The sequence below is a fragment of the Myotis lucifugus genome, unplaced genomic scaffold (genome assembly GCF_000147115.1).
Source record: "Myotis lucifugus unplaced genomic scaffold, Myoluc2.0 scaffold_48, whole genome shotgun sequence".
NCBI lineage: Eukaryota > Metazoa > Chordata > Mammalia > Chiroptera > Vespertilionidae > Myotis > Myotis lucifugus.
The window spans coordinates 3,281,967-3,306,381 of NW_005871096.1; the positions used below are offsets into that span (position 1 = coordinate 3,281,967).

General features: G+C 38.1%; 1 protein-coding gene and 1 non-coding gene across 9 annotated transcripts; both read right to left on the reverse strand.

Moving 5' to 3' along the window:
* Positions 1-6,246: 6,246 nt before the first annotated feature.
* Positions 6,247-23,754, reverse strand: TMEM33 (transmembrane protein 33). Of its 8 annotated transcripts, none has more exons than XR_002829188.1 (9): positions 23,634-23,754; positions 23,383-23,462; positions 19,419-19,513; positions 18,520-18,707; positions 17,763-17,830; positions 16,259-16,384; positions 14,214-14,304; positions 11,957-12,077; positions 6,247-11,104 (listed from the first exon to the last, which is right to left on the reverse strand). XR_002829188.1 is itself a non-coding variant. In XM_006088472.3 (9 exons), exons 2-9 carry the CDS (start codon positions 23,425-23,427, stop codon positions 11,099-11,101), a joined length of 741 nt encoding a protein of 246 aa, XP_006088534.1. In that variant the 5' UTR covers positions 23,428-23,462; positions 23,634-23,754; the 3' UTR covers positions 6,247-11,098. The 8 variants fall into 8 exon arrangements, 6 of the variants coding, with proteins under 6 accessions (XP_006088534.1, XP_006088532.1, XP_023609390.1 ...); XR_002829187.1 differs by having other exon boundaries at positions 11,916-12,077; XM_006088472.3 differs by having other exon boundaries at positions 14,214-14,297; positions 16,251-16,384.
* LOC111825970 lies at positions 21,784-21,912 on the reverse strand. The gene has a single exon (XR_002829209.1). It is a non-coding gene; the product is annotated as a small nucleolar RNA SNORA33 (small nucleolar RNA).
* Positions 23,755-24,415: the final 661 nt, after the last annotated feature.

Below are 24,415 nucleotides of genomic sequence, written 5' to 3' on the forward strand. Positions count from 1 at the left end.
GGCCTTTGACTTTCTCCTGAGACTACAACTACCGAGATGACAGAGGTGAGCCCTGGATCCCAGCCACAGTCCCTCCTTACCACCTGGGGGCACCACCGTCTAAGGATGATGAAGCATCTGAAACTACTAGGCATACGGCTCTGCTCAGGCTGCGCACAGAGCACGTTGTGTTTCCTTCCAAACAGGTGTCTGTACCTCTGGGTATCAAGTTTCCCAAACAGTTTTCATAAACTGTGATTCATGAGCGAGAGCTGTACAGACGCTACCTCTCAAAACTCTGTCAGTCCCCTCCCGACCTTCCTGGCCAGGCCTGGTCGTTGTGGCCCTGCCCGTCACACACAGAGCTGCAGGGCGATCAGGGGGTTTGGCACTGCCCCCTGTCACACTGATCCTGGTGCTGGGAGCTGCCCCCTGTCACGCTGATCCCGGTGCCGGGAGGCATATTACCCTTTTACTATATAGGATAGAGGCCTGGTGCACGGGTGGGGGCTGGCTGGTTTGCCCTGAAGGGTGTCCTGGATCAGGGTGGGGGTCCCCACTGGGGTGCCTGGCCAGCCTGGATGAGGGGATGATGGCTGTTTGCAGCTGGTCACACACCCTTCAGGGTGGGGGTCCCCACTGGGGTGCCTGGCCATTCTGGGTGAGGGGCTGAGGGCTGTTTTCAGGCTGGCAGGTGACTGAAGCTCCCAACCACTTTTTTTCTTTCGTTTTTTTTTATTCTGGGCCAGCTTTAGCTCTGAGGCTTGGCTCCAGCTCTTAGGCCTCGGGTGCTGAAAGCAGGTATCTGGTTTGTTTGGGTTCCATAATCGAAACACTGTTTCAACTCCAGCTCTGAGATCCCGGCTGGCTGAAAGCAGGTTTCTGGGGTTTTGTTTAGCTTCTATATTTGTAACAATGTTTCAAACTGCAAGCTCAGAGGCTGGCAGCGGCAGGCGGGGAACGTTAGCTTCCTCCGTCACTGAAGCAAGCAAGCCTCATGTTCGCTTCAAGCTGCCTGGCTGCCGGCCGCCATCTTGGCTGGCAGTTAATTTGCATATCACCCTGATTAGCCAATGGGAAGGGTAGCGGAGTGACACCAATTTGCATGTTTCTTTTATTAGTGTAGATATATAGATAGATAGAAAATGCACACCTTAAAAGCAATTCCCAAGAAGGCAAAATGTAAAGAATTTTCAGAATATATGAGTGTACACAGGTAATCTATTCTAGCTCCTACTGAACGTGGGGTAAAGGGTGGGACACTGAATGCAGGAGATAAAGAAGGCCCAGCCTAGCTGGTGTGGCTTAGTGGTCGAGCATCAACCCATGAAACCAGGAGTTCGTTTGATCAGGGCACTTGCAAGCTCGGTTTCCAGTGAGAGGTATGCAGGAGGCAGCCAATCGATTATTCTCTCTCATCATTAATGTTTCAATCTCTCTCTCTCCCTCTCCAGTCCTCTCTGAAATAAATAAAATATATATATATATATATTATATAATGTATATTATATAATATATAACATATATATATATATTAAAAAAAATAAGGCCCATCCAAGGAGGAAAATCTAATAGACATTTGCATAACCACTGTATTTGAAGTCAAATGAGACACCTAGGAAAGTTGCCTTTTTCTACCTGTGTGCCACGTGCAGTGAAGAAAAATCTCCCCTGAGAAGTCATAACCACAAGCCAGTATTCATAATATTGTGCCCTAAATTTATAATTCCTATACAGAAAAATAATATCCAGAGCTAAAAATTTAGTTTAAAGTGTTCCCACTTTGGTAGTGCCCCAGGCATCTGGCAGAAGCAACTGTAAATCTTTTTAACCTCAAACTTTATTAAGTATGCATGTTCAAATTTCTAAAGTTTAATGAAAACAATACAGTAGCAAGTGTGTATAAATTTCAAAATAGTAGGCGGTATGGGGGGAAATGGGATGGAAAAAGCCAATCAAAACAAAACCCAACCAAATATTATACAGAAATGACATTAATATAACCAGCGTTAAGTTCTTCTGATGTCTGGGAATGATAATGTGCTAACTCAATGAAAGAATTGGAATATTTGGTGTAAATGGTTATGGAGTACTTTTTTTCTTGGCATGGTAGTTACATCCATTTATAAGAGAACCAATATCGATAACCAGAAAATGTTCATTTACAGAAGAGTATCTCCACTTACCCTAATTTGCTCAAAACTTGGAAGACATGTAAATGTCTAAGATGACCTTCTGAGATTGGGCAAACAGCAAATATGATGGAGGCATCTCCTAAGTATTGAATCATTTATTCTACAAATTTTAAAAAAGAATGAGCTAATTGTATGAGTACCCATTAGGATGGTACACCAAAGAACATCCACGGGGGCTGCTGTTTCCTAAGACTGTCACTTAGACTCTAAAATGCATACTCAGTGAACATGGCCTGAATGAGGGTTGTACTCTGTAATGATTTATGTCAGGAATTATCAGTCAGGAATTCCCACCGACTCATCTGTGGAATTTGGGTTTCTCACTCTTAAAATAGAGACAAAAAGTCTGCATACTTGTCATAAATGTAATGGGAAGAATTATTAGCTTACTTAGGCATGTTGAAAACAAATAGTAAGTATTAACCAATGATAATGGTCTAAAAACTTTTATAACCTTAAAGGTTGAAATCATAATAAGCCCCTTATAACCTTGGTTAGGTGTTTAATGTAAAAACCAACTGGAAATAAAATCAAAAGCCAAGCAATGTTCCTTTCCTCCCCACCCCTATGGTTATTATTACATGCAAAATGAGAGGCACTAGAATTATTTTGCAGAAAAGTTGCCACCAGGGGGCAGTTTGTTTGTAATTAAACTAGAGGCCCGGTGCATGGATTTGTGCACTGGTGGGGTCCCTCAGCATGGCCTGCAGAGATTGGGCTGAAACTGGCATCCAACATCCCCCAAGGGATGTAGTAGTGTGTGAAGTGGCAGGTGGCCAGGGAGGAGCTGCTCCTGCTCATCCTAGTCAGCTGAGCAACTGCCCGTCTTCCCCCGCCACCCCTTGCATCTCCTGGTCTGCCACACACAGCTATGGAGAAGTGGGTCTCTAGGGTGGAGCTCCCACAGCCTTGCTAGGGGTGCAGACTGAGGCTCTGAGAAGTGGGGTGAGTGCCCGAGGGGCACCGGGGTGGACCGGGGAGTCGCCTTAGCTGCGTGGCGAGGCTGCCCACTTTACGTGCTGTCCTGCAAGTCCTGGGGTGGCTCCGGTCTGATAGGAGGAGGCGGATACTAGGGACGGAGTTTGTGGTCTCTTTTTTTCCTCCCTCTGTCCCTTGGTCCCAGCTGCCCGGGGAGGATGTGTGGTTAACGGGGGTCGGGAGTGCTGTGCCTCTGGAGCCGTGCCTGGGAAGTGGCAGAATTTGGGCCGATGGCCTGGCCTCCCAATGCGAACTGCAGCTTGGTCCCACCTGCTTGTGATCATTCATAGACTCAATCACCTGTTTCTCTTTTCATCTGTTCAAGTTGACTGCCCCCTGGTGGTCAGTGCACGTCATAGCGACTGGTTGACTGGTCACCCGGTCGCTTAGGCTTCTATATATATAGATAAGATTCTAATGTCTTAAAATCTGAGAATCTGATAATAGTATATAGAGAATAGACAAAGAAAGACTTTATAAACCTGCTTCAAGGTTATTTGTACATTTTAATGTCAAAGGGTTAAAAGATTATGATGCTGTTGAAAGCACTTAGTACTATATAAATACGTATAGTTAACTATAACTTCCACAAAACCTTTTGAGCATAACAAACATAAAAAAAGTTGTAATAAGCCTTGACTTTACCACAATATTGAAAAGGCAAAACAAAAAAACCCTCTGGTAGGTTTAATTATTAGGATGTTTTATTACTACTACTCACTTTGAAATATATTTTATTCCCAGAAATATATTCATATAACTGAAAATATAAAAGGGCCCAAATTTAAAATATTTTTCTAAACATTGTTCCAATATTTTTCTAAGAAATGTTCTGTTTTTATTTTGAAATTGAGGATTGTCCTCAGGAAAGGGAACTATAAAGTTCATATAAAAAACACTAATTCAAGCCTTGCCTGGATGGCTCAGTTGGTTGGAGTGTCATTCCATACACTAAAAGGTTGCAGGTTTGATTCCTGATCAGGGCACATACATAGGTTGCCAGGAGGCAACCAATTGATGTTTTTCTCTCTCCTTCCCCTTTTCTTTAAAAACCAATGAAAACATATCCTCCAGTGAGAATAAATAAAAAAAGTTGACCTAAAAAAACCACACTAATTCAAAATAAGCCCAATAGTACAGTAAGTCCAAAAAGGAAGTTTAACCTTTTAGGTAAAGGGACGAAAATGTAATTTCTAAGCATTTGAAAAGATTATGCTTTTACTAAATTGAACTATGAAACATGAACCTGGTAATTCAGTGTCAAAGATTGTTACTTCAGATTGGAGAAGCCTGTTTATATAACTGTATCTTTTATGAGTTGAAAAAAAAGATATATCTACTTTATTCTGGATCACTGCAAATTTCATTCTTTTGTCTCCAGGGATTTTGTTACTTAAATGAATTGTCCTATTACTTTTGGAACCGTAAGTAATAACGTTTGTAGAGCTCCAAATTTGAAGAACGTAATGAAAAAACAAAAAACACAAACTACAAACTATTGGGTATTTTTTTAAAGATATAAATTTAAAAATAAAATTGGGAATGAACTGACCTAAATCTCACAATTTAATTATTTGGAACTACTTACAAGGAAATTTAACAAGAACAATGGTTCTAATATTAAATCCCTTTTTAAAAAATTTTTATTTTTCCATCACCATCTATCCCCGTTATGCCTTCTCCCACCTTAAATCCCTTTCTTAATCTAGTGTCACAGCCCCAAATTACTTATCCCCTTCTTTGGTTAACAGTACTCGCTTTCTTTGAAGAACTTACCTGCCCCACTGTTTCTGGTAAGACCACCAAAATCCCACACTTCCATGTTTTCAACTATCTCCTTTAGGGGAGGATAGTATAGTGTGGGAAGGCAAAAATCTATCCTTTTGCCAAGAGGATGGTGGTCTTTCTCTGAGGGCACAAATATAGGGAGAAAAGTCTTTTTCTGAAAAATAGCAATTTCCCTCTCCATCTCCTGCTTGTTATAAAATTGTGGAAGCCTTTTTCACATCAGGGCATTATTCTTAGTCACTTCTAGTCATCCAGTCTAAAAAAACCTGTTAATTATTTTTTATATTGATATTAAAAAGGGATTTTTATTTGAGGCATATAATGAAAATTTTACTAAGTAGTGTAAAATAATGTGAAATTACTTAAATCAGAAGGGAAAGTGATCACAGGTGAGGAAAAGGCAGGGTTGCAGGACTGGTTAAGGCTGGGTAATAGAAGGGAGGTTCATTATACATTCTACTTTTATGTAAGTTCATAACTCACCATAATAAATTTTTAAAAACACTTTGTTGACAAATCACCTGCTTAGACTGACAACTCTCAAGGATCTCGGTGGGCCACTTCTTTGAGGAGTCTCTCCATTCAGCCAGCCTTGAGGAATGATGACCCTTCCCTTCTCAAAGCACAGAATTATGTTATAAAACAGCTCCATGTATTCCCACACAATAAAGGGAAGCGCATATGAATCAACAATGTATAAGACTCTTAGGGAAGACTCTTCACCATTAAATCTTTAGGAAATCAATTTTCCTAATACTCTTTTCCCCTTATGTGGATAATTCATGTACTAATTTAGTATTTACTCAACTATCAGAATGGTCTTTACACAAGTGATTTCCATAATGTCTCTTACATTATGACCTCTAAATGGACAAAGATTTGTTTAACTTGGTTATACTGTGTTTTGCTTAGTACACGTTAAAAATTGACACAGAAAATAAATATCTGCCAACTATAAACACCTAGATGGAAAATATACTCTTGTGTTGTCCTGTATTGACTTATGACTTTGGATGTATTGTATATTGTGAATCACTTTATGGTTATAAAAAACTTTTACAGTAGGCTGTAAATTTCACTAACAAAAAAAGTACAGAAGGAAGCAGGCAAGCTGCGGAGAGATCCACTGTAATTCTTTTTCCAGTTTCATATTAGACCACAAAATTATACCATTTCTATTATTTGTGATGAACTGAGGACAACAGAAATGTTCAAATTCTCCTTATCCTAACAATAAGGCAATGAAGCACAATGGAAAGCTGAATTCTAACTGTAAATGTTTTCTGCAACGTAACATTTTCAAATCTGCTTAAATCCAGAGAGGTTTTTATTACACAATTTGATTTTTACATCAATAAAATCTTAGATATAACAATACAGATGAAGGAACAACAATTTAATTTGTACTGAAATAAATATTAGATATACAAAGAACATACAGTGAAAAAGGGGCACAATAAATTACAAGTGGAGACATTATTTTGCTCAATCACCAGAGAAAGCCCTTGACACTTCCAATTCCACACCAGCAAATTTATCATTCTTGCTGATTTAAGCAGAACACAAAACAAATGTGGATCCCAGGGCTTACTTTCACAGGTACCAGCATAGATAATTTACTACAGTGATCCAATTTGGAAATCAGTAGGGACCAGTAAATCGCTGCATAAAAGAAAGAGCAAATGAGGTCCTTTTTCCTTAGTGTCAGCAGGCTATGATTATTATGTTTATTAGATTTTCCTGAAAGGACTTCACATTTTCTCAAATATTCAGGAGAAATATATTTCCCCTCTGAGCCCTACATTAGCATTTATGTGCTTTGGTCTTGAATACCAGGGAATGATGAATTTTTCAATTTATTTTATAAATTTATACAGTCTGGATAGTATTGGCCTGAAAAGTATAACTCCCCAACCTGTACAATATTAGATATTAAAAATGGATTCAAGAAGTTACTAAGAAATGCTGACATATCATTTATACAAATTTTTAGTTCAATATATCCCATTATATAGAGCACCAGAAGTAATGCATTTATAAATCAAGCAGTTTTTTTTTTATGACTCTAATCTTTGCGACCCTTTAACATTTCTTCCAATATAACACATCACAAATGTTACCTGCCCAAGACTTTGCCCATTTGGTCTAACTTATGTATGTATGCAAAAATTCATGTCAAAAGCAATTGTTTTATATTAAAGTTATAAAAATATAGTCCAAGTTTGGAGCTAAACTGTCATGAACCAAGAAAAAATGTTTAAAAAATGCTGAACACATCAAAAAAGTAGCTTCAGAAGGCTAGGAAGGAAAAAGTGAAATGATTTGGGGGCCCTTTTGTCCTGGAATATGAGCTATTTTTTAGATTCCAGCAAAGATATCCATCAATAATTTTTTACTATCACTTTCTAAGAAAAATAATCTACTTTAGATGTAAAAAAATACTGTACTTTATTCTCTTCTCACATTATCTAAAAGTCAATGCAGGTCAGTTTTCCTATTTGCACTACACAAAAAGAGAAAGACTACTTAGAGTTAATCCCTCACACAGGAATGTGTTTAAGAACCCACTTGAATGTCACCTTAGGAGGTAAACATGTCCTACCTAGAATGACTACTACTATCAGGAAACCTCCCCTGCCCAAATTTTTTAAATTGAATTTATTCGAGTGACATTGGTTAATAAAATTATATAGGTATCAGGTGTACAATTCTATAATATATCATCTGTATATTGTATTGTGTTCACCCCCAAGTCACCTCCCAAAATTTTAGCAGCTCCTTTCTTATCTTTAATTTCAGATCCCATAACAACTTCCCACCTGGAATATTGTAAGAGGAATACTCATTAAAACAATCTCTGAAAATAACCCCTGGATATATAAACATGTTTTTGTATACTACCTGTTGAGCTACCCTATCATTAAGCCTCTGTAGAATTCTCCTAATCCTAGAGAAATTCCAATGAGGTGTTAAGAGAAACCAGTTGTCTCTGCAACTCAAAGTGAATTTACAAGTCTAGGTACCATTCCTTTAAAAAAAAATTTTTTTTTAAATATATTTTTATTGATTTCGGAGAGGGAGAGATAGAAACATCAATGATGAGAGAATCATTGATTGGCTGCATTCTGCATGGCCCCCATTGGGGATTGAGCCCACAACCCAGGCATGTACCCTTTACCGGAATCGAACCCAGGACCCTTCAGTCCGCAGGTCTGCACTCTATCCACTAAGCTAAACCAGCTAGGGCTAGGTACCATTCCTAATATCCAAATATTTCAATATGCATTTGTATTTCTATGAAAGTTTAAATTTTAAGACACTGAACTGCCTATAACCTTGTGTACCTACAAAATGATCATGAAAAAATTTTATTTACCATTATTCTACACACCTGAAAATGAAGGAGAAAGAACAATTTTATAATTGATGTGTTTAGGTGATGTAGAAACTTACAATGAAATTTAAAAAAAAGAGAGACCATGATCTGCATAATACCACTCATAATTGTGGCCTATTTTACTATTTACCTAGAAAGCCAGTATTAGCAGGATATTTCTTTCAGCTTTTGAACATTTCAATATTTAAAAAATGTATTCAGAATAAATGCTTGCTAAATATTGGTTGAATATTGAGTAATTACATATTTTAAAAGGTCATGGAATTAAGATCCTTCGTTTTATGGCTGACTCGGCCCTTTTAGTGGCTTTTAACCTTCCAACAGGGCCTGTGAAACAGAGGCTACTTGAGGAAAGAGTGCCACCTACTGATCTGTAATTACACGTCTGTAATTATTTTCATACCTATCTGTAATTATTTTCTCCCTTGAGGTTTTGGACAAAATAGGTAGCAAAGTTAATCTAAATCTGGGTAATAGCGTTGATGCTAGCAGATCTTCAGGGGATTTGGGTAGGAAGAAGCTTTAGAATAACTATATTAATAAAAATAAGTCCCACAATCCCTCAAAATTAATTTCATTTATTCTGATAGCAAACTTTAAAAAAACTAAACCAGTTTACTTATCTTATTACATATACTCATTTTCTTTTTCCAGATGAATATTTATGTCCTAAACTTACAAACCTAATCTGAATTTGAGATACTGACTTTTAGGAAGAAAGGAAGTATTCTGACAGCTTTATAATTCTTAGTTATATAAGACCTCATGAATCTTTAATAACTTCTGGTCTAATATTAACATGCCTTGATTTTTCCTGTAAGGGAGGTTCTTAAATATCTAAATAAAAAAATAAAAGCTAGCTTTCATTCTTGCTTACTTCCAGGAGCACCTACCTTGGTCACTTTATTCCAAGTAACTTTAACTACAAATTGTTATTTAAGAAATTTCTCTTTGGAATGATGTTAGAGTTTAAATTTATGAGGGATCAAGTAAAGAAAAGGAATGTAGACTTGTTGCTAGATAAAGCAGGTTTTGTATGATGCTTCCACCTGTCTGAAAGGGTGTGATATCTAAAAATGCTAGAAAACAGCAGCACTGTACCACCTCTTAAAGAATTCGCTATTTTGGATGTTAAATCAACTTTTTAAAAACCTGTTAGTAGAAATAAGTTCAGGTATACTGCTATTTTTCCTACTGCATTCATTTTATATACTGCTATTGTGTTTCCTTAATTTTGATTTAATAGGTATACGTTACACTCTAATTTCAGATGCTGTTATCAGCCGGTTGTACGTTTTCATACCATAGAATTTCATGCAAACTGAACATCTGGTAATGTTCAAATTGTAAAATTTACTTTGGCATGAGTATAGAAATGTTTTATTTATAAATCAAGCCTTCCTTTAAGTCAAACATGAGCATGTCAGAAATACAATCCTGTTTTTGATAGAAAGCCTTGAAGGGTCTAAATGTTCACTTTCTTTTTGTTAAAATCAACATTAATTCTTTTCCTTAGAAAATCTTTTTGACCAACAGTAATTTTCAAAAGAAAAACTCAGGGGAAAAAGAGGAGAAACTAGGGAACATCTGTAATACCCTCAACAATAAAAATAAATAAATAAAAAAAGAAAAACTCAAAACAAGAGGCACACTTAAAGGGCATTAAAAGCAAACCATAATAACCATGGTAAAAACAGAGCAAAAAGAATATTAACAAATGTAAAAACTGGTGAAACCTGAATAGGTTCTATACTTTAGTTAACAATGTTATCCAGGGTTAATTTCATAATTTTGATAAATGTTGTATAGTTATATAAGATGTTAACATAAGGGGAAGTAAAGGATATATAGGAACTCTCTGTATTATTTTTGCAATTCTTCTATAAATCTAAAAGTATCTCAAGATTTAAAAAATTGCAAAAAACAAAAAAAACTAAACTTAAAAATAAATATGCCTTCACTGCCAAAATTTCTTGATTTAATTCAAGACATAATTTTTAAAAACTCATTAGAAATCAATAATATACTGTTCACTTAACATTATAGTCACTTTATTGCTCTAGAAAATTTAGTTCTTGAAATCATCAGATTACATATATAGTGATAATGAGGCTAGCCACAAACACGTACACACACAAAATCAACTGTATATTATGAGGCTGCTTCTCTAACTTAGTAGAAAAATATTACAAAAAGAGCTGGTTATGGTTGAGCTATCAAATAGATATCACATTTCTATAGATCTGAAAGTTGAACAACAAAAAACCTGATGTTACTAATAAGTTACCAATGAATGTATTTGAAGAATCCATATTACATGCAGACAGAAGAAAATTGGTTACAAAAACCATTACATTATTCTGTACTAAAATTTTTGCAACATTTTACACATTTCCAATCATGTAACAGTAAAGATCAAAATAAATTTTATAGAGTTGATAGAAGCTCAACAAGTAGGATTTAACATATTACACAACTCAAATCACAGTTGCATAATACATCCAATTCCCCCAATTTTATTTATCCAGCATGAAACTGAAATGTACACTATTCTCCCAAAATGCCTCCTCAGGCACCATTCCCAATGAATCACCTTACCCATAAACCTTTCCATTTAAGCTTTCAATAAGATTTGCTGGGTATATAATCTACGGGATAGTCTTCATTATTATTTCAGAACAGACACTAAGTATCAGTCATATGATCTTCAGTTATATTCTTTTCAAAAGGTACCTGTACTGCTGCAACTGTCCATGAAAATTCAAGCCTAAGAAACAGAGAAAGTTGGTAGTCAAGAATCTGATCTAGGCAATTCTAAAACTATACTAATAACCTACGTGTCCACACTGTAAAAGGATTTCCTGTCTGAGAAATGTTACTCAATGGGTCTGAAAGGAAAGTTGTAGGACTACTGCTCTCTGATGTAAAATGGTTAGGTAATTCCAAATATTTACTTAATTGGCTAGTAAGCTTATAGTTGAGCCTTTTAAAAAAATATTCAAATCCACAGAATTATGGAAATAAAATTTTAGAAGGTCATAGTGTAAGACACATACAGAACTCCTCTTATAATGGCACATCCAAAATAAATCTGTCCTAACAAAGCAGCACAAAATCAATTTAATGACAATTTGAAACCAAATACAGTGGGAAATGCTTCTGTTAAAATCATTAACCAAAATTCATAAATGGCAAAAGAATACTGTCTCAAAATATACTGAATATGTAAATTTACCATAATGAACTAATGCCAGATATAAATAAATTCAGATTACCAATTAGGTTGAAACAAATTTTAGAACTATTTTCACAAGAGAAATAAATGTACATGATAAAGGCACAGTAGCATCTAAAAAAAATGTGATACATTTATTACAAAACACAAACTTCCTTAACCATTAACAACACAACACAGAATTTTCTTGGAAACTTTTTATAAAGGCTTGATTTAACATGCCAGGAAAATATTATTTTTCCGTTAAGATGCATTTATGTAAATTATTAAGTTGGATTGAGGTCAGTTTCACACCTGGAATTCACAACCCCTGGCAGAAGTACCAGCTGCTAATAATGCTTACTTATATCATATATAACTTAGCTGGATATTAAACTACGCAACTGTTGGTGCCAATCTGCTTATAAAGGCAATGCTCTGGAGACAAAGTCTTCTCACAAACAGAGGGCAAGCAGGTTTCATTATTATATGTTCAACAATAATCCTCAATTCATTAAACAAGGTCCTGCAAGATAAAATAGTTTTCTTTCAGAAACACAAGGGAAGAAGCAACACAATGCAAGGCAAATGCTAATGAAGGAATTTCCCACAGCCATTAAAGAATTTGAAGAAGTAAAAGAAATAACTAGAATGCAATGCCAACAATTTCCCCTAGAAAACACAAAATAAAATTCTCAAATCAACACCTGTCCTTTTGGGGAGAAAAGTTGATTGAACAAAAGCATTTAATAAACGGCTACCTCTGAGGGCTGAGATTAGGGCTGACTTATATCAGGGGTCCTCAAACTACGGCCCGCAGGCCACATGCAAATACAAATTTGTTCCCGTTTTGTTTTTTTACTTCAAAATAAGGTATGTGCAGTGTGCATAGGAATTTGTTCATAGTTTTTTTTTAAACTATAGTCCGGCCCTCCAACGGTCTGAGGGACAGTGAACTGGCCCCCTGTTTAAAAAGTTTGAGGACCCCTGACTTATATCTTTACAGTAGAATCATAGCATTTTCACACTTAGGCAAATTCAACTAGCTCTAAAAAAGAGAGTAAGAAAGTGAAAATTATATAACATGGGCAATCCCACCTATTTCCTTAAATAAACATACTGTTTCCTAGAGCTTTCATCTGAAAAATAGGAATAGGCACTTTATGGAGTTGTAGTGAAGTTTAAATAACACAGAAGATGTTCAATAGATATTAGTTCCCAGTTGGATCATTACACTGATCAAACTGGCACTTGTCTTCCTTCAGACTAAAGCCCAACTCCTTAACATCTAATGCCCTCCAGAATCTGGTCTCAATCAAATTTTCTTCTTCATCTCCTGCCACTCTCTGCCACGACTCCCATGTTCCAGTTATGTTGCATGTTTGTGCCCGAAACAGGTTGAAGACTTGACTTTGCCTTAATTGTGCTCGTTGCCTACAAAGTACTCTTTAATACACATGCTACACATCACACATATATTGTACAGGCTAGCAGACACAATATCATGTATCTTGTACTGTAATCGATCATCAACGGTAATAATTTTCACCTTATGTGCTGACTCATCCTGTATAAAGACAACTCCTGCTCTACTTTTCTATTTTTATGGTTAGGAAAAAGCAATAAGCTACTGCTCAAACAAACAAATAAAAAAGAAGCCCTGGCCAGGTGGCTCAGCTACTTAAGAGCACTGTCCATACACCTAAAGGTTGTGGGTTCAATCCCTGGTCACGGTACGTATGGGAGACTACTGATCGAAGTTTCTCCTCTCTCTCTCAAAAAAAAGAACAAATCAATGAAAACATATCCTCAGGTGAGGATTTAAAAAAAGGTGGGATGTGATATGCCCTCACACAAAGACAAGAAGGAAATTTGGAAATATCCATGTGTGAGAGAAATACCAATTGGCTGCCTCCAGCATGCCCCCTAACAAAAATAGAGCCCACAACACAGGCTGTGCCCTGACTGGGAATGGAACTAGAAACCTTTTGGTGCATGGGACAATGCCCAACAACTGAGCTACACCAGCTAGGGCCAATCTCAGTTTTTAAAAAGAAATACAACCACCACCCGGCTGGCGTGGCTCAGTGGTTGAACATCAACCTATGAACCAGGAGGTCACAGATTACCGGGCAGGGCACATGCTGGGTTGTGGGCTCGGGCCCCAGTGTGGGGCGTGCAGGAGGCAGCCAATCAATGATGCTCTCTCACTGATGTTTCTGTCTTTCACTCTCCCTTTCTCTCTGGAATCAATAAAAGTATATTTTTTTAAAAAGAAAATACAACCACCTTCTCACCAACCCTAGACAGTTCTAAGGCCTACAGTTTAAATGTATAAAAACATTGTTTGCTTCTAAATTCTAACATACAACTGAACTAACTTAACTCAGTGGTTGAGCTTTGACCTATGATGAACCAGGATATCATGGTTCAATTTCTGGTCAGGGCACATGCCCAGGTTGTGGGCTTAGTCCCCAGTAGGGGACGTGCAAGAGGCAGCCAATCAATGATTCTCTCTCATCGATGTTTCTATCTCTCCCTCTCTGAAATTAAAAAAAAACAAACATATATTTAAAAAAGCAAAATAACGTAACCGTTACAAATACTGCATTTCACAATACTCTTAACAAATAAAACAGATTTGAACTAATCCCCAGCTTACCGACAATATGGATTTCTTCGAGAAGAGTATCGGAGAGTAAGAAATCTATAGTATATAAAAGGCTGGAGCAAACTTCCTTGACCGCTAAAAGAAACAAATACAGAGGTAATAAGTATACATCATTAATTCATATACATACTCTCAAAACGTAAAGGCAATTTAATTGGAGGATGTGTCTTTATTAATCAAACTAGAGGCCCTCTGAGCACCGGTGAGGTCCCTCAGCCTGGCCTGTGCCCTCTCGCAATCTGGGGTGCGGGTGAAGCAGATTTGGAGCCGACAGTGCCCCAGCAGCACCTAACCCATGGCCGATTCCACAAGGAATCGGGCTCCCTCCTCTACTGGTTGGAGCGTCTGCCCCCTGGTGGTCATTGAGTGTCATAGCTACCGGGCGAATGGTCAGATGGTTGCTTAGGCTTTCATATATATAGATGGTCATAGTAATACCTATCATATCTAAATCCACTATATCATTCCAGAATTATATTTAGGTTATACTATCTATTTTGGACCCAGGAACTTAAGCAATATGTGGTGATTCTGTTTTTTTCAGGGAAAAACATAACTTAAAGGAATGGAACAGATGCCTTTATGAGAAAATCTATAAAACTCTTACTACCTTGAAAAGAGAGTGTTAAAGAAAGGAATAACTGTCAGGTACATAAAAACCTCAGGCAACGAACATTAAAATACTTCATAAACCATGGTCTATTAAATATAAAATGCACCCAGCTTAAACTCAGCAAAATCAATTCGGGTATCTATGTTAGAGATAACACTGAGAGAAAAGTATACTAGTAAGCAGACAAATAAAAACATGTTTACTGCATCAATATTTGGAAAAGTAAATAGTTGGAAACAAATGTCCATGAATAAGGAAATGCAGAATAAAATGTTCCATGCTAACATAATGGAACACTACACAGCCACAAATAAGAACTCTATATGTCGCCCTAACCGGTTTGGCTCAGTGGATAGAGCGTCGGCCTGTGGACTCAAGGGTTCCAGGTTCGATTCCGGTCAAGGGCATGTACCTTGGTTGTGGGCACATCCCCAGTAGGGGGTGTGCAGGAGGCAGCTGATCGATGTTTCTCTCTCATTGGTGTTTCTAACTCTCTATCCCTCTCCCCTCCTCTCTGTAAAAAATCAATAAAATATATTAAAATAAAAAAAGAACTCTATATGTCAACATAAAAAGGTCACAAAAATACACTGTATAAGTGAAAAAGGCAAGATGCAGACAATTAATGCATTATAATACTTTTGACGTAATAAAAAAACTAAACAAAATCCCTCACCCACAATATAATAATATACACTTTATACCCATCTGCATAAGTGTTTTTAAAGACAACATACATGTACACATTATCAAACTCCATATATCTGGGAAGGAGAGAACAGAATTGCTACTAGGATTCATAGTCAAACACAGTGTCCCAATACTTGTGAAACTAAAAATTGAAAAAGCAATAATCCTGACAGAAATGTAGTTTTAAAACTTAAATGCAAGAATATTGATGGAGTGGTCAATACTCTACTTTTCTTAAATTTTAAAAGGAAGACTTTCTTTATTCATGTATTATTTGTCTCTCTTACTCTCTCTCTCTCTTTTGCCTTACTTCTGCAATTAAGATATAAACTATTGACGTGGTAATAGGCAACAATTAATTCTAGACCATAATTAATTAGAAGAACAATAGGCAACAATTAATTCCAGATTTTTCTCTAGTACAAAGAAAAATCTTAAAAATAGAATGGACTACACTTCCCAAGATTCTTTCAAAGGTAGTTATTCTGAAATTAACTTTCCAAATGTTAAATGATACATGACAAAGAATGATAAAAAGACATGTTCCCAGGTTTACTATAATGTCTCAGGTTCTCCACTATAAAGTGAAAAGAGAATTGCTAAGATCCATCTAGCTCTACATATCAGGATCTACTTCAACAGATTGAAGCAGGATAAAATTTGAGTTAATATATTATAGTCACTTAGTCATCAACCTCCTAAAACAAATGTATTTTCATTCTTACCTAAAAAGCATAAAAACTGTAGCAGGCATCAAGAGTATTTCATTACAAGCGATGAATTTCAGAATATTCTGTTGATTAGCGCTTAATTTATCCAAGAGGGATCTCAGCAGAGGTAAACTATTTGAACCCTTTGCCTAAAACATAAGAAAACAAACATTAAAAATAACAAAGCATTTCTGATCACTCAATTATTTTCTTTCTTTAGATAAATAGCATATTCAACAGGCCATACAAGCAAGACAAATATTTGGAAATGATGACATAAAATATAGAAACTATGTAAGGACAAAAGTTAGTGTATTTTCCTGCTTTGTTATATTTTATGTACTTGAAGATTTAAAAATAAAAACAACTTTAATACAAGTCCTTTACATTTCTTAAGATTAGAAAAATGGTGGTTATTTCTCTCCAACTATAACAAAACCTGACTACCCAGTAATATAGTTAAAGTATCTGTGACTCCTTAGCTAACTAAAGGTAGAAATCACCGAGTCCAATTACTGCTGTGACCAAACAATAGGGATAAAGAAAAAGGCCAACACAGGCAAATTTGGTATTTTAATTCAAATTCCGGTGCATATGCAGTCAATTTGCCTAGCACAGGGGTCCTCAAACTTTTTTTTTTTTTTTAATATATTTTATTGATTTTTCACAGAGAGGAAGGGAGAGAGATAGAGAGTTAGAAACATCGATGAGAGAGAAACATCGATCAGCTGCCTCCTGCACATCTCCTACTGGGGATGTGCCCGCAACCCAGGTACATGCTCTTGACCGGAATCGAACCTGGGACCTTTCAGTCCGCAGGCCGACGCTCTATCCACTGAGCCAAACCGGTTTTGGCGGTCCTCAAACTTTTTAAACAGGGGGCCAGTTCACTGTCCCTCAGACCGTTGGAGGGCCGGACTATAGTTTAAAAAAAAACTATGAACAAATTCCTATGCACACTGCACATATCTTATTTTGAAGTAAAAAAACAAAACGGGAACAAATACAATATTTGTATTTGCATGTGGCCCGCGGGCCGTAGTTTGAGGACCCCTGGCCTAGCACACTTACGTTGGGTTTAATGTTCCAACCCAAACATAAGAAATTTTAGTAAAGTAGCAGTTCAGAACATTAGAGTAAAATTCAGTACACTCTACTTGCCTGATATGTTAGAATTAAACACTGACAGAACAAGAGCTCTCTAACAACTTATCAAACCTAAAAGATTCAATTCCTTTAAATAATGAAGAGATTTCAACTTCAGAAATTCCTCTGGCAACTGGGGGATAATTTTAAATGCAATATTTTATCTACAAAATATACTGTATTATGAAATATAAATATTCCAAACTTAAAACTTTCAAATGATTAAATAATTTAGGACAAGTTTGTAAGAATTAGAGGAGCTTTTTGTAACAAAAGTCAAAATGTCTTAGTGTTCAAATTCATATCAACTAGCTCAAATTCATTCAGGAGTAAAAAAGAAAACAAAAACCCCCAAAAAAATCCCTGCATATTTTTACTTACATCAAGAACCTTTTTTGTGTATGTGGCAGCATGAAGCAAAGAGAATAACAACACTGGGAAAATACTCACTGAAGAAAACAATTAAGGAAAACATTTTAAATTCATCAAGTACTTTGCAAAACAGACTATTGTATTATGTCCAAATATTCACATCTGAAATGGCATCCACTAAAATGAGTGCAGTGACAATTTTTTTCAGTGTTGCAAGGATTAAATATGTAAAATTCATATATATTGGCGAAATAGGTGCTCAAAAAATTTCACTTTCCTCCTATTCTCTTTAAGACTTATTATCTAAAAAGGTAGTATTTAGTTTTAAAGATATATTTTATTGTGCTTCCATTACGTATAGTTGTATAAATTACTCAAAAACTCTTAAGAGCAGCACTTCTCAAAGCACAAACCACTTTCCTGAGAGATGATCCACAGGAGGAAAATAACAAAACAATTAAGTTTAGGAAACACTAGTAACTTTTAGTCTCACAAAGTTACATTAGCATTTCAAAGGTCCTATAGTAAAGAAACCTATGGGTTAACCTAGTGCTTCCCAGACTAAACAGCACACCCCCTTCTTTATCCCTTCCCCTCATTTTTTTGAATACCTATTATCATCCCACAACACTTTTGAAATGTGTAAACATACAAATTCCAAATGAGTTCTTTAATTCTCATTAGCTCCTGAGATTATCCAGTGATTTTATTTTCTACTCTGTCCATAGCAATGGGCAATTTCATTGTCAAAAGGTACAAAGGATACTTGTAACAGGGTAGGAATTGACAAAGATGAGTGAATACAGCAGGTAGTGGCAGCTGTCCTCTAGCAAAGCTTGGGCCAGGAATGCTCTGCTTAACTGGAAGTGCGGTAATCTTTGGTGCAGCCTCAGAGCACTGGTAAGAGCATTTGCCAGCAAAGCGCGTTGATAAAAGCTTGCTGCTTCATGCAACCTGCAAATTACCAGAGGAGAGGTTATCATGAGACATAAACAACTACCATGCCTCTTCCTCCTTTGTGAATTGCATCATAATTGCACAACACCTAAATCTATTACTTAATTATAAACAGAAAAAAATTACACCAGTGTGGCCTGGTGGCTGAGTATTGACCTATGAACCAAGAGGTTATGGTTCAAGCCCCCATCAGGGCACATGCCCGGGTTTCAGACTCGATTCCCAAGGTGTGTGGGTGGGGGTAGGGGAGGGGGAGGGTGTGTGTGTGTGTGTGTGTGTGTGTGTGCAGGAGGCAGCAGATTGATGATTCTCTCTCATCATTGATGTTTCTCTCTCCCTCTCTGAAATCAATAAAAATACATTTTTAGAATTTACTAGAATCTATTAGAAGCATCATTTCATATATATACCCAACTGAATTTTACAAAGCAGCCATTTTTCCTATTAAGTAAAAAATGCAAAAAAAATTCTCATTTCCACACATCTATTTTCTATCAGATTTCAATGTGATGTCAGTTTCCACATAGTACATAATATAAAATATTCTTCCTGTTAGTAACATTAGGTTATTAGTGCCTTAAAGATAAGACTTGTCTTTTATTTGTCCCTGAATCCCTTGCAGTTTAGCAAGTCTTGCACTTAAAAGATATTCCATAAAAACTGACTGAACAACTGAATAACAAAGACAGAAATAGATATAATACATACCCAAGAAGAGGCAGAACAAACAAAGCAGAACAGTACACTGTGAACAGGCGAGAAAGCCACATTGCTGTGTCCAGTTTATTGGTCATCATGAATTGCTGAATTTAAAAAGAAAAATATTGTAGTAAACTAAGGCTGCAAAATGTTTTTAAAGATGAAAATTATGTAGTTTTATTCCTATTCAAAATGTTTGAACAATTCTATAATAATACTTTTTTTTTAAGATTAGGTGAAGCCTCTTAAAGCAATCACTTCACCTAACAAGTCTGAACACCCTACTGTTTTGATGTGGTAAGCACAGAAAGTACTTAAATAGGAAAATACCAGTAGACATATAAAAAAATAAAGAACTAATCAGGAGCCCCGCCGGTGTGGCTCAGTGGCTGAGCGTTGTTCCATGCACCAAGAGGTGGCTGGGTCGATTCCCTGTGGTCAGGGCACATGCCCTGGTTGTGGGCTCAATCCTCAGCAGGGGGTGCATAGTAGGCAGCCAATTGATGTCTCCCTCTCCCATCGATGTTTCTCTCTCCCTCTCCCTTTCTCTCTAAAATCGATTTTAAAAAAGACTAATTAGGAAAGAAAAATTTGTTCAGAGATTTAACTACAGTAGTCTGTATTCCTTCTAAACTTATAAAACTGTCTTTATCTATTTTAAGACTGTTAAATAAGAACTGCTCTCAAGAGAACCATAATACCTATTCTTAGAAAAATCTCAAATTGAAATAGGTAGGTCTCAGATCTGAATAAAAATGTATACAAAGCTAGTCTGGATTAAGTAAACCTTACAATGTAGAAATGTAAAACCATGCTAACAGTAAGTCACTACTGAACTCAGCCTGAGGGTGATTTGCCGCTGTACACACAAGGGCATGACATACTCTAGGTCAGCGGTTCTCAACCTGTGGGTCTTGACCCCTGTGGGGGTCGAATGACCTTTTCACAGGGGTCGCCTAAGACCATTGGAAAACACATATATAATTACATATTGTTTACAGTAGCAAAATTAGTTATGAAGTAGCAACGAAAATAATTTTATGGTTGGGGGTTATGACAACATGAGGAACTGTATTAAAGGGTCGCAGCATTAGGAAGGTTGAGAACCACTGCTCTAGGTGCTCAAAATATGGCTGTCTGGTGTTAAACAGCACCTGCCTCTTCGATTTTATAACTTGCTCATCCCCAGGAAGCTCCCCTACCAGTCTTACCCTGGTTTCAGTGGCTCTAGATTAAACTTCTATATACCATTTTCTTCTCTGTTTTTTTCTCATTCTCTGTTCTTGCTGCTTTTTGCCAATAGATGTGCCCTTAGCAATAACTTGAAATCTTTTTACATTGAAAAATCAACTTGTATTCAAATTCTAAAGTGGCTTTCAAATTTTTGATAGGATCTACATAAATAATTTTTACATGAAGATCCAACACAAATGTGTGAATATATAAACAAAAGTTTCACAAAACAATACTTACCCTTACTATGTGTGATGGATTTTGGTATTTTGCTTTCTAGTTAATGTTTTAAAAATACTTAAGTGTTACCCAGTCGGTGTGGCCCACTGGTTGAGTGTCAACCCATGAACGGGGAGGTCATGGTTCAATTCCCAGTCAGGGTACATGTCCAGGGTTGCAAGCTAGATCCCCAGTAGGGGGCGTGCAGAAGGTAGCCGATCAATGATTCTCTCTCATCACTGATGTTTCCATTTCTCTCTCCCTCTCCCTTACTCTCTCTGAAATCAATAAAAACATTAAAAGAGTCTGAAACATTAGTCTAAGCAATCCTATATAACAAAAGCCTAATATGCTAAGTGTCCAGTCATCTGTTCAACCAATTAAAGCACAATATGCTAATGATATGCTAAGACCACTCAACCGCTAGCTATGACGTGCACTGACCACCAGGGGGCAGACAGTTGACTGGTAGACCAGTCGCTAAGATGTGCACTGACCACCAGGGGGCAGACGCTCCAAATGGTAGGTTAGCTTGCTGCTGGGGTCTGGCCGAAAAGGACTGAGTGAGACTGAGTGAGATTGGCCGGACTGGCCGAAAAGGACTGAGTGAGACTGAGTGAGACTGGCCGGACACACCCTGAAGCCCTCCTGCAGTCCCTCCCCAGCCCGATCGTGCACCGGTGTGGTCTCTTGGCCTGGCCTGCACCCTCTTGCAATCTGGGACCCCTTAGGGGATGTCGGAGAGCAGGTTTCAGCTTGATCCTGCAGGCCAGACTGAGGGACCTCATTGGTGCACGAATTCATGCACTGGTCCTCTAGTCTAACATAATTATCTTTTGCAAGAAGATATAGTAAAAAACTTTTGGAAAAAATGCAAGTTAAAATTCAAGGACGTTTTATTGCATGTCTTTTTTTTTTTACTCCTTATAGCCATTTTCAGGGACCTTAATGACTTCAATGTCTTTAAGGCTCGTAACATGGCTTTACTATTGTCAGCTTTCTCTAAATTTTTGCAGAACACATTCAGGTAAGCAGACTTATTGGCTGGCTTTGCATGTCTTTTTAACAGTATGCCGGTAACTTTGGAAATATGCCTCTAGTTTATTCTACCCAACTATACTGTTGACACCATTAAGTTTAAATGATCATCAGTAGCCAAGTGAAAGGATGAATCTAGCTCACTATGCTGTTTCTATACTAATATTCAGATTCTACAAATGTTCTAATTTTAGAACATTTTCTTAAAACCTATTTGTGTTTAGGGTGTTCACTTTGTGATAAATCATTGAGCTATGCATTCCATTTTGTTCATTTTTTATGTGTGTGTAACTTTATTACACAACAAAGATTTAAAAAGGTGTATTGGTTTAAATTTTAAGAGTGAACTGCCCAATCATGTTATAAATAGTTCAGGCAAAAAATAGCAATGGATCTTTGAGTGAAAAACTATTAAGGTGAAAAACTATTCACAGAGTATCAAACTACTATGTCATAGACTACTTAAAAAAAATTTTTTTTTGTTGATTTTCAGAGGGAGAGGACAGGAGAGGGAAAGAGAGAAAAACTGATGTGAGAGTGTAACATCAACTGACCACCTAGCATGCCTCCTACCAGGGATGGAGCCCATAACTGGGGTAGGTGCCCTGACTGGGAATTGAGGTGGACCCACGGATGATGCCCAATCAACCGAGCCACACAGGCCAGGGCTCACAGACTACTTTTTAATTACAAAGGCAAAAAAAGATATCTTTACAGTGGAGAATCTGGTGGATACCACCCTAACCAGACAATCAAATTTAGTATCTCAGATGATGAGAAAAATCAACATAAAATGCATCCTGATATATATAATATACTGAGGCTAGAATATCACTTATCAGACAACTCCAATTTGAGGAGTATTCTGCAGAACAACGGGTCTGGGTATGGACTGAATATTACGTTATACCATGTATCAATGTTAAATTTCCCAAATTTAACTGCAAAAATTGCAGTGATGATTGCACTGTAGTCATGTAGAATACGGAATTATTGATGGGTTAGCCATCATGATGCATGCAACTATCTCTCAAAAGGTTCTGCAAAATAAAGAAAAAAGAAAGAGGTATATATAAATAGAGATAATGGCATAAACTGAGCAGAAACATTCTCTGCCAGCACGCATGTGCAGAATGAGGCGTGTCCTGGCACGATCTCACTTGGCATCTTCAACCTTGGGACCTGGGATACAGACCAAGGGGCGGGAGAGGCAAGAAGGCCCAACTTCCAGGGCATACAGGTGTGGGCCACCTGCTCCAGGCGGGCCCGACAACTAGCCTGAGGTCGCTTCTGAAAAAGAAACGTGTAGGTGCCTCTACATCTTTGCTCACGATCTCCCTCGGCCCCACCGTCAACCCTACCCCAATCACTAACCCAGTCCTGAAAGCAAAGAGCTTCTGGAGCCCTCGGACCGACTGGCAACACTTCCTGCTCCTTCCTAACTCCTGCAAATCAAGTCAGATCACCTGGCCGGCTCACTTACCACTGCGCCCGCCCCTTGGGGGCCGTTCGGGGTCGTATCCGCCATGGAGGACACACACGCACGCGTCCGGGACGCTGCAACTAGGAAAAGAAATGTCAGCGCGGGGCCCCGGCCCCCGTAACCGGCTTCTCTGCCGGTGCCACTAGCCGGGAGCGCCCCGCGAGAACTCCAACCCCCTCCAGAGAGACAAGTTCCCCCCAGCACCAGTGCGGCGGACTGCCCCGGGGACACCCGTAGTGGCCGGGAAGTACCTGTCCGGCACCGCCAGGAGCAAAGCGGGGTTTCTAGAAAGACCTGAGCGAAGGCGGAGCTTCCGAGCAAGGCCCAACGGGGCTGACCTAACGCTGCCGGCGCGGGGTTTTGCCGGGACCGGAAGTGCTCCTTTCACTTCCGCGAGGAAGAGGCGGTGCTGAAGAGGGGAAACCCGGAGCGGTGCCCCGGGGCATATGGGAAATGTAGTTTTTCTCGTTTTGGCTCCACCTGCCCTGCACGCCTATTGGCCCAGTAAGCTAAAACTCGAGGCCGGTGAAACAACTTTTTTCTCTTCTCCAGCTCACAGATGCCCCCCGCCCCCTGCCATTTCCAGACCACGATATCTCTTTACTCCCTAGTATAGAAGGCTCAGCAACCTCTTCTTTGCTGTTTTTCTCCGGGGGCTCATTCAGCCCCATGGTGCTACTTCTGAAATGAATTCTTTCAACAGGCACTTCAGGCGGCTGCTATGTGACAGGCCCGAAGCTTGGCACAGAAGATAAAAAAGATGAGTATTGTAGACTGCAGGAGAGACAGACAAGTAAACCGAAATCACGCACAGTGCTGTGTGATACCAGCAGAAGCCTAATTAATCACAGGGAGCACTTAGGAGGGGACCTAGGTCCGAAGGAACTGGAAAGGTTTCCTGGAAAAGGTAATACTGGCCCTAAGTTTTGTAGGGCAGGCGAAGTTGGCTAAGTGGGGGAGGGGATTCCAGGCAGCAACAAAGTGCAGGAAGCAACAAACAGGAGTCAGATGATTAGTTCAGTGTGGCCAGAAT